At 38.5% G+C, this 10,750-nt stretch overlaps 1 protein-coding gene across 1 annotated transcript; it reads right to left on the bottom strand.

Moving 5' to 3' along the window:
• Positions 1 to 7,968: 7,968 nt before the first annotated feature.
• LOC113005554 (TBC1 domain family member 5 homolog A-like) lies at positions 7,969 to 8,631 on the bottom strand. Its single transcript, XM_026141273.2, has one exon. It carries the CDS (start codon positions 8,629 to 8,631, stop codon positions 7,969 to 7,971), a length of 663 nt encoding a protein of 220 aa, XP_025997058.2.
• Positions 8,632 to 10,750: the final 2,119 nt, after the last annotated feature.

The following is a 10,750-nucleotide window of genomic DNA, read 5'->3' as shown; positions in this document are numbered from 1 at the left end:
GAAATCGCGAGATCTTTATGTTTTTATGTTAATATCTCTAACGGTCTCCACTCATTTTAACCGAATAAATGGGAAGGTCATTATGAATCGCAATTCCCGACTTTACTGCGTCCCGATTTTCTCCCTTACCTGTATGCGCTTTTCAGCGTGTCAAAACCGGATCGCTCAGGTAGCTGGTGTCTGCTCGTGTCGCCATTGCTATGCGAGATACCTCCCCCAGCTCGGCGTCGCATCGGCAGCACCAACGGCTCGGTGATTTTCCCTCGTGGTTTCTCTCTTTTTCCTTCGGCTGCCCTGTCTCTACTCTTTGTCACTCTCGTGAGCGCGGCGGTGTCGGTATTATAATTTACGTGACGGGCGAAATAAATGTTTATTTTAATTAAAATAATAAGTATATTTATTCATCACTAGTTTGTCAATCACAAATTTGTTGTCTTAAATTACCCGCGCACGCACACTCGCACTCGCTCATTCACACGTACTCATCGCGCGTCTCCCTCGCATAGTCGCGTCGATGTCGTCTCTCGTATAACAAAATCTTTTCGCGACTTATCGCATTACGCGTCGCAGAATAAAAAAAATAAAATAAAGGTGCTCAGAACTCGCGGTACTCGCGAACTTATTCGCTGTACACTAGATTCCATCGATGCCTTAACACATGAACTTGTACGCGTGTCAAGGCATATCGATATAATAAATTCGACGTGTTCCGACTCAAAATATTTTTACATTTCATGCCTGTCATCTGACAATTATACTCAATTAAATTATTAACAATTTACCTCTTTTTGGTTTCAGTTAAATTTTTCTTACCTTAAAGTATATAATCAATTTTTAAGTCGAAATTAAATGTAATTGGTTTACTTTAAGAAAATTAATAAATATTGATAACAATATAAATGTTATATTAAATTTTAAAATATATATGTATTTTATATGATTTTTAAATGCAATTTAAATGTTATTTAATTTACCTAATACTTTGTAGATGCTTGAATTTTTCAATCGATAGATTTTTCTAAAAATTCAGGATAAAGACATTAAACTATTTTTCAATTTTTATGATTCCATGACATAAGGTTTTCAATTCATAAATATGAAATTAGACTTGGACCTTAATAATATTACTCTTAGACATTAATAAAAATATTTTTTACATTTATTTTTGATGCAAATTTCGATTATAAAGAATGAAAATAACATTTAAACGTTTTTTTCTCCCTGATTTCGTTGATGGATTACCTTAACAAAATTACATGTAAAACTCTGTTCCCAACTCCTACAAAAAATATTTTTTCAGATTTTTTTCAAAAAGTAGGCCACAATGAAATAAATTAAAATAATAACATTTTTTTGTTAATTTTTATCGCAAAATGAGCGGGTAAATTATTTCTATCAGCTCTTTTCAACGTTTTATTTGTCTACAAAATTCATATTGAAATATTTTGCTGATCACAAGTTGAAAGTTAATGATAGCTAAATTCTTTTTCAATTTTTATAATTTCATAACATAAGGTTTTTATTTCATAAATATGAAATAAATGCTTATGTTGTGGAATTATAAAAATTAAAAAGTTATTTAGTTATCGCTAACTTTCAACTTGTGATCAGCAAAACATTACAATATGGAATATAGACAAATAAAACGTTAAAGAGCTGGTAGAAACAATTTATCTGCTCATTTTTTGAAGAAAATTAATAAAAAAAGGTTATTTTAATTTTTTTCATTGTAGCGCACCTTTTGAAAAAATCTGATAAAAATATATTTTGTAGAAGTTGGGAACAAAGACAACACATGTAGTTTTTTCAAGGTAGTAAATCAACGAAATCACGGTAGAAAAAACGTTTAAAAGTTATTTTTATTTTTTAAAAATCGAAATTTGCATTGAAAGCAAATATAAAAAATATTTTTATTAATGTCTAAGAGTAATATTATTAAGGTCCAAGTCTAATTTCATATTTATGAATTGAAAACCTTATGTTATGGAATCATATAAATTAAAGAATAGTTTAATGTTTTTATCTTGAATTTATAGAAAAATCTATCGATTAAAAAATTCAAGCAATTACAGAGTATTAGGTAAATTAAATAACATTTAAATTGCATTTAAAAATCATACAAAATACATATATATTTTAAAATTCAATATAACATTTATATTATTATCAATATTTATTAATTTCATATAAATTTTCTTAAAGTAAACCAATTACATTTAATTTCAACTTAAAAATTGATTATATACTTTAATGTAAGAAAAATTTAATTAAAACTAAAAAGAGGTAAATTGTTGTTAATAATTTAATTGAGTATAATCGTTAGATGACAGGCATGAAATGTAAAAATATCTTGAGTCGGAACACGCTGAATTTACTATATCGATATGCCTTGACACGCGTACAAGTTCATGTGTTAAGGCATCGGTGGAACTTAGTGTACGTCTCTAATTATCTCTTGCGCGAGATGTTGCAATCATGATGCAGTCCATGCATCCGCGGTCGACCGTACACTTCGTCGTCGAAATTCCGAGTGCCATTGCTAACGGCAGCGCCAAGCGAGTGGACCCGCGGGGTCCCCACTTAGCGTACCCCCCACTCTGCGTATCGCAATCATGGAAGGGTCCTATGGTACCGCCCCCTCGGCAGTTCATTAAATCGCTGGTAATTGAATTTACCAATGACCTTTTTTAATTTGCGAGTTTCCGTGGTTATTAAATAAAGTTGTTTAATAATTCATACACGCATGCAAACACACTCGACTTAAAATCTAAGGTCCTATACTAAAGCGGATACACAAAATAATAAAAGAAATAAAATCAAATCAAAAATAAAATTTAAAATAAAATGTAAATATTGATATGCAATTCATACGCGATGGCTTTCCGCTAAACGATTAATTGTAACTTAAGTACTAGCTTTTTACAAAGAATCCGCGGGTGTCGCGGACGGTTCCGCGGTGTTCTTACGGACGGTATCGCGTGGCTCGTCGCTGGTCCGCATCGCCGTTGCCTCCTGAACGTCGGGCAAGTCGGTCGTCAGCGTATCGACGGCTTTGTTAATCTCTATGTCAGTCGTCGTCGTTTTTGGATTTGGCGCGCTTCCGCGCTCGTTTTCATGGTATCTCTCCATAAGAACGCGTGGTCGCTGCAGGGCCGTGAGTATCTGTGACAGTGCCTGTAATTTATAATTTGTTGACCGGCCAGATTTTAACGGCGGTTGTATATTCCCCGTCAATTCGTGGTTAGAGCTAGCTCTAACCGCGAATTCAAGTAAGTCGTTGTCGTGACGGTATATGGGGTCTTGGTTAATAGTGATATTTTTATTTTTATTTACCATTTTGATTGTTAATAATGTTGGTTCTTCTACTGGGTTTATAATTTTCACATTTGTTATGACTGACTTTTCGTATTTCTTGTTTTCTTTCTCGTTTTCGGCAGGTTGATTTTTTGTTTTACTTGTTTTGGTAATAAATTTTCCATCCTTGCCTCTCTTTATTTTTGAAACGTCTCGTCGCTGCTCAGAATGTTTTACTTTGCGTTGTTCCTTACGTCTTATGGCTCTTTCCTTTTTTTTTTTGTTCACGTTCGGCTTGTGAGAGGGGTTTTCTTCTTCTCTTTTTCTTTATCAGAGTTGATTTTTCACTGATCGTGGATTTAGTTACATCACTGTCGGAGCTTAGGTTACTTTCTTGAGTGTCAGAGTACTCACTCGTCGTCGGTGATTTCTTTCTTTGTCGTTTTCTTCTTTCTTCCGACTGTTCCCGTGTGTTATTTTCGGTATCGATGGTGTATGTTTTATTCACCGCCGCCGGTACAGTTAATTCGGCGGGCTGAGTGACTATATTAGTGTCATTGTCGTACTCTTGTGTACTAATCGACATTCCTTGTACGTTTGTGTCGTCTGGTAAAATCCAGAATTGCGTAGCTTTTGCACCTACGTATACTGTGTTGTCGATCAAATTGATGTTTACCTCGCATGAATCTTTCACCTCTTGTTGCGTATATATGTCGTCGGTTGATTTTCCGACTCTCTCGAACGTTACGGCTAACTTAACGTGGTATTTAACCTCGCCGGTAATATCTTTTACCTTGAGTTTTTTAGCGTAATGAACGATGTTTGGGCGGTTAATTCTGCCCGTAAACATTCGTTTTCTAAGTTCATGTTCGTCTTTCATTGACATTTCTGCAACCTGTCTGCGTTTGTCTTTGTCGTCGGATGACATTGTGTTTTTCATTTGTTCGAATGCTTTAGCACGTTCGCGTTGTTCGAGAATATGCCTTTTCCAGAATTTACGGTTTTCCGTTTCCAGTTTGAGGTTTTCGATTCGCTGGTGTTCTCGAAAGTATACCTCGGCTATATAGATTTCGTTGTCGTCGTATTCATCCTCCGCGTCACTCATTTCTTCGTGATGGAATTGCATCATCTTACCGTTATTCACTGTGTCACCGTTCGTACTGTTCGTTTGCTCGTACGATTGTCGTGACGTACCGTGCTCAGTCATGGTTGTCTGTCGACTGTCTGTTCGTCTCACCCGATCGGCCGTGTTGCAGGCGACGCGGCGCGACGTCGCGTCCCCACCCGTTGGTCGGCAGGTGTTGCAGCGTCATGTGATTGGTTCTCGTTGGCCGCCGGTGAAGGAATATTTTCGGCTGGGTTATCGTCGGTTGAATTTTCTTCATCTTTCTTGCTGTTACATGGTTCAGCATGCGCGTTACATTTTCGCGTCTTAAAACTAAATATGTCGCGTTCCCCGTCAATTTGTACTACGGTCGCTGTTTTGTCATTTTTGTCGTCTAATTTATTAATTTTTAATTCGTTGTGTCGTTTATCCGTCGTGTCTAATTTAACGTGTTTGATAGATTTTAGATTTTGTTCAATGCGTAATTTTCTTTTGATTTGTCTTCTACGCTCTTTCATTTTATAGTACATTTTATAGTTTCCGATTCGTTTATTATTCGTCTTAATTCGTTTGTCGTTATTTTGCTGTTCTGTCGCGTCTTGTCTATGCTTTTGTCATCTGTCTTATTTTTGAAATGATCGGTAATCTTATCTTTAGATGTCGTTATCTTTCTACTCTCATCGGTTGATATTTTTTGTATGCTCGTAACCGTTTTTGTGGTTCGCTGTATTTCTGTGTCGTTTACGCTTTTGGTACATGTATCTTTTTTCACGATTTTGTTTTTGCAATCGGGTATCTTTACGATGCAACAATCTGATTTGAAATTATATCGCATGAGTTATTACTATTTGAATTGATGCTTCTGCCTGGTGGCTGGCTTTTCGTTAATGGATTTGTTTCAGTTAATTTTTTAAATTTAATCGCGCGTCCAGGCTGTAATGCGCCATTGATCGTTACTTCGTTTGATTGTTTATTATTCTCTATCTTATTATTAATTACTAAGTTTCTCTTATTTTCTAATACATTATTCACTATTACTTTACTTTCAGGTAATCCATTAAATGATTTTTCCTCGTTATTTTCAGATCTACTATTGGTTGATATAGTTTTTTCATTCTCAGATTTATTGCTGATTCTAGTTTTACGATTATTTAATCGGGTAAGAGTACCTTTAGGAGTACTAGTGATTAATGTTTCCTTATCGGTATCTCTAAATATGTCGCTTATTGATAAACTGTCATTTTTTGGTTTTTTAGATATTTGTGTCATCTGTTTCGTAAACTTTTGTGTATGTATGGTTCGGTCCATAGAGATTCTTGTCCCATTTAATTTTCAAAAATAGTCATCTGTGTAAGTTCGTTTGTTATGTCATTTTTATATACTTCTACTTTATTGTTACTTACATTTAATTCTACGTTATCATTAAATATTTGCTTATCTGCCTTTTGTTTCATGCTTGACTGCGTTTGTACTGGGCATCGCGATTGGTCGCGGGGCTTGAAGTTGACTCCACGGGATTTCCTGATTGGTAAGTATTGCATTATTAACTTTTATTTTTTTATTCTTGATTTTACTGGCTATATCGTATTTGCTATTGTCTATTTTAATTTGGATATTTCTCTCGTTGCTTTGTCTTTTTTCGCGCTCTTCTTGTTCGCGTTTATGTTTCTGCCTTAGTTTATCGAACATTTTATTCATTTTGTTTATTTGATCGATTATTTTGTTATCTTCCTGTACGGCTTTGTTATTTAATCGTGTTATTAAAGCTATCTTTTTCTTGTTGTTTAAGTTTACTTTATTGATTTCAAGTTTTAGTGCTGTTTTATCATTACGCGTGTCTGTTAATTTTGGTTCCGTTAAATTTTCTTTTATAATTTTAATGTTATCTAATTTTTTAAATTTGCTATTTGATTGTGTTATTACTTTATTTCGCGTATCGTATTTTTTATTACTATTGTCATTGCAACGTTTGTCGTTAGTTAATATTTCGAGTCTCATCATATTGATTCTCGCGGATCTTTCAAACGTATAATGAGTTCCTCCATTTGCAAGATTACGTTTGGTAGCTTTACGTCATGCGTTTACGTTACCGAATTGACATGTATCTTCGATTTCATTCTCAGTTAATTTTATTCTTTTCCATGGTATCGCTTGATTTTGATTATCGTATAGTCTTTCTATCTGTCTATTCGCGGTATGTCTGTTATTACCGTAAATTATTAGGAGTACAAATTGAAAACCGCCGTTTTCCAGTAGATGGCGCCAGCGGTAAATGCTGGCGCCAAACGTTAGATCAAAAATTTTAAATGTAAGGTTGGGCATCAATTGTAAGGTCTGGCATCAATTCCTTATCATTGCAGTTGTAAATTTTTATCGGCGTTATATATTTTTTTGTGATCGAAAATGTCGAAATTTGTGCCCAATGAGCGTCATTTGCGGGAAGTTTTGCTTTTTGCCTTCAATTCGAAAAAATCTGCGGCTGAGGCGCGTCGAATGATTGTAAAAACTTATGGTGAGGCTTCCAGTGAAAGAACGTGTCGAGAATGGTTTCAACGCTTCAAAAGTGGTGATTTCGGCGTAGAAGACAAGGAGCGTCCCGGACAGGTGAAAAAGTTTGAAGACGCACAATTGGAAACATTACTGAATGAAGATTCATCTCAAACGCAACAGGAGCTTGCAGATTCATTGGGCGTGACTCGACAAGCTATTTCACATCGTTTGAAAACCATGGGAATGATCCAAAAGCATGGACACTGGGTGCCATACGAATTAAAGCCGAGAGACGTCGAACGGCGTTTTTTCGCGTGCGAACAGCTGCTCCAACGGCAAAAACGGAAGGGTTTTCTGCATCGTATTGTAACCGGCGATGTGGATCCATTATGATAATCCAAAGCGAAAAAAATCGTGGGCCTACCGCGGCCATGCATCAACATCGACGGCCAAGCCAAACATCCATGGCTCGAAGCTCATGCTGTGTATTTGGTGGGACCAGCTCGGCGTGATTTATTATGAGCTGTTGCAACCGGGTGAAACCATCACAGGAGCTCGCTACCGAACACAACTAATGCGTTTGAGCCGAGCATTGCAGGAAAAACGGCCACAATACGAGCAAAGACACGAAAAAGTGATGTTGCTGCACGACAACGCTCGGCCACATGTTGCTCAGGTCGTTAAAACCTATCTGGAAACATTGAAATGAGACGTCTTACCTCATCCGCCGTATTCTCCTGACATCGCCCCTTCAGATTACCACTTGTTCCGATCAATGGCGCATGGCCTGGATGAGCAGCACTTCCATTATTACGAAGAGGCCAAAAACTGGGTCGATTCGTGGATCGCCGCAAAAGACGAGCAGTTTTTTCGACGCGGGATTCGTATGCTGCCCGAAAGGTGGGAGAAAGTAGTGGCCAGCGATGGACAATACTTTCAAGAATAAGTATGTAACCATTTTTCAACAATCAATCCTCAAATTTTGACAAAAAACGGCGGTTTTCAATTTGTACTCCTAATACTAAACTCTTATTTGACTCGTATTTGTCGTACTTGTCATCGTCGAATGCTACTAATTCCTAGTTATTGTTGTAGTTTTGATTGTCGTTATTTGCGAATGAATTTACGTATTCTTTAGCGCTATTTTCACTGTCGCTTGAAATTTGAGTCGAATTATTTTTGTTGTTATAAGTTTCGCGTTTGTTATATTTTTTATCGTATTTGTTATAATTTTCAGGGTTATAGCTTGATAGTATATTAAATTTGTCGTTATCGTAATCATCTATATAATCATTATCGTAGTTATTTCCGCGATTATTATTTATTTGTTCGTCATAATCTCTACTCGGCGTGTCACTAGTCGTACTCTCAGCGTCACTCGGTTCATCTTTTGATTCTACCTCTCTATCGCTATTAATATTATCATGGGATTCGCTTTCCGGATCTCTTTCCGGATTTTCCTCCTCGCATTTGCCTTCTCTATCGCTTAGGCTATCTGCCACTGATTCTGTATCAGGTAATGACATTGTGTCTTCGTCTTTTGGGTTAAGTCTTATGTGCAATACGTCACGTTCCTCGTCATTATCGCTATTATGGTTATCATTTTTTCTATCCGATTCACGTTCTACGTCACGTTCGCGCTTGAATCTCTCTTCCTCCTCGGTTGTCGGGAAGTTCTCATCCTGTAATGATTCATTATCATTTTCGGTTTTTAATCTAGCTGCTCTATGCGGTCTAAGCATTCGCTCCTTTGATTCTACCGTCGCTAGCTATTCTATCCTAGCAAATACGCGTTTCTGCGTAAAACCTGCACGATCTGGTAAAGGCCCTTATATACGAGATGTATCTTCTTTGTCGTTCTTTTACCTGCATCCGATAAAGAGTGTAGTCTCAACCAAACCAAATCTCCCGGTCTATATTCGTTTGCTATCATATGTTTATCCGCTAGCTTTTTTCTTTTACGCGCGCTGGAATCTAACCTGTCTCTAGCGTCTCTTAATCCTTCTCGCGCATCTATCTCGTCTAATTCTTCCAGAATTAACGTTTTGGGTAAATCTAAGTGATCTTGTTCATTGTAATGCAACTTGTTTGGACTGTATCCCGTACTAGAATGTGTCGTGGAGTTAATGACACGTTCCGTTCGCGGTATGATGCCTATCCAACTCGTATGGTTTTGACTCGCGTAAGTTCTTACGATTCTATCTAATTCACGCATTACGCGCTCAACAGGGTTACTTTGCGGATTTTAGGGTGTAGTTGTGGCTGTACTAATGCCATATTCCTCGGCAAATTCACGCCATAAAGGTGATTTGAATTTTCCTGCGTTATCCGTAAGCATTTCTTCGGGGATGTTTACTTCTTCAAAATATCTACGCATCTCTCTCTTAATTGTCTCTAATGTTTGTCTCATCATGGGATATAACTTAACATGTTTCAAAAACTTATCCATTATTACTAGTACGTATTTGTGTCCTCCTTTTGCTTGTGGCAAAAGTCCGAATAAATCTACTGATACGCTTTTCGCGGTTTATTTGGTAATTCATAGTATTCTAAGCCTGTCGTCGGTCTGGTGTAATATTTGGTTGCGTGGCATGTTCTGCACGATGCCACCACGTCTCTACGTATACGGCCTAAGTTTCTACCAAAGAAATGTCTCTTGGAGAAGGCAATTAATTTGTCTGTGCCAAAATGCACAAACAATTTATGAGCTTTTCTTAAAATTTTCCAACTCACGCTATAAGGTAAAAATATTTTTTCCATGCGTTTGTCATTAACACGATCGCACGTTCTAATAATGCCGTCTCTCCAATAGACGTTTCTTACTTGGGGATCGTTTGTCATGTCTACCACTGGTTGTCGCGCTCGCTGCGCGTCAGCTATAATTTCTATCCAGCCTTGAGCATCTCTACCGTCTCTATGATTTTCTATCAGCGCTATGTATCGTTTGTCATCGTTCGTGTGTCTCGAACCTGTATTTCTCGATAATGTGTCTGCTATGGCATTGTTCTTTCCCGGGATGTGAATTATTTCTAAGTCGAACTCCTGAGGGAATGCGTACCAGCGTGCGATTCTGGAGTTGTTACGCACACATGTGTTGAGAAAGGTCAACGCTTTGTGATCAGTATGCACCCTCACTTTCCATCCGAGAAGAAGTGTATGCCATTTTTTAAGTGCCCATACTAGTGCTAGACATGGTCCCGATTTGTCCCCCGGACAATACGGGTTCCGAAAGGCAAAATCGACTGTCGACGCGATAAGACAGGTCCGTTTCCTCTCGAAATCCATCACGGAGGACGGGGAGGTGGCGTTGGCGATATCCTTGGATATCGCCAACGCCTTCAACAATATCCCGTGGGGCGAGGTAGTGGCGGCGCTCAGCGAGCACTTTCGCCTGCCGCCCTACCGTGTAGCCATCGTTCGGGACTACTTTCGGGACAGGGTGCTGGAGTTCCGGGACAGAACCGGACTTCAGCAGCGGAGGGACATGTCGTGTGGCATCCCGCAGGGGTCCGTGCTTGGCCCCCTGCTATGGAACGCCACATACGACAAGGTGCTCCGTGAGGCCCTCCCCCGGCTCCCACTTCGTCGGATATACTGACGACACGTTCGTGGTGGCCGGGGGAGACTTCTGGGTGATAGCAATTGCCATGGGCAATTTGGCGGTGAACTGTGTCGTCGACTCCATCAAGAGCCTGGGCCTGAGGGTAGCCCCGGAGAAGACGGAAGCCATACTCTTCCATGATAGCTTCTCCGGGGTACCGGCCCGGGCATTCGTCCGGGTGGACAACACCCGGGTCCGAATGGGGGCAATCCTAAAATATGTGGGATTGCTATTGAACGGTCGCTGGGCCTTCGTCGAGC

Source organism: Solenopsis invicta, chromosome 2 (genome assembly GCF_016802725.1).
Source record: "Solenopsis invicta isolate M01_SB chromosome 2, UNIL_Sinv_3.0, whole genome shotgun sequence".
Classification (NCBI taxonomy): Eukaryota; Metazoa; Arthropoda; class Insecta; order Hymenoptera; family Formicidae; genus Solenopsis; species Solenopsis invicta.
The sequence above is the reverse complement of the archived record's forward strand: the minus strand, read 5'-3'. Positions and strand labels throughout refer to the sequence as shown.

Bases quoted from the DNA above. Each gene is read 5' to 3' on its own strand.
- LOC113005554 (XM_026141273.2), bottom strand. From the start codon at position 8,631: ATGCTTAGACCGCATAGAGCAGCTAGATTAAAAACCGAAAATGATAAT.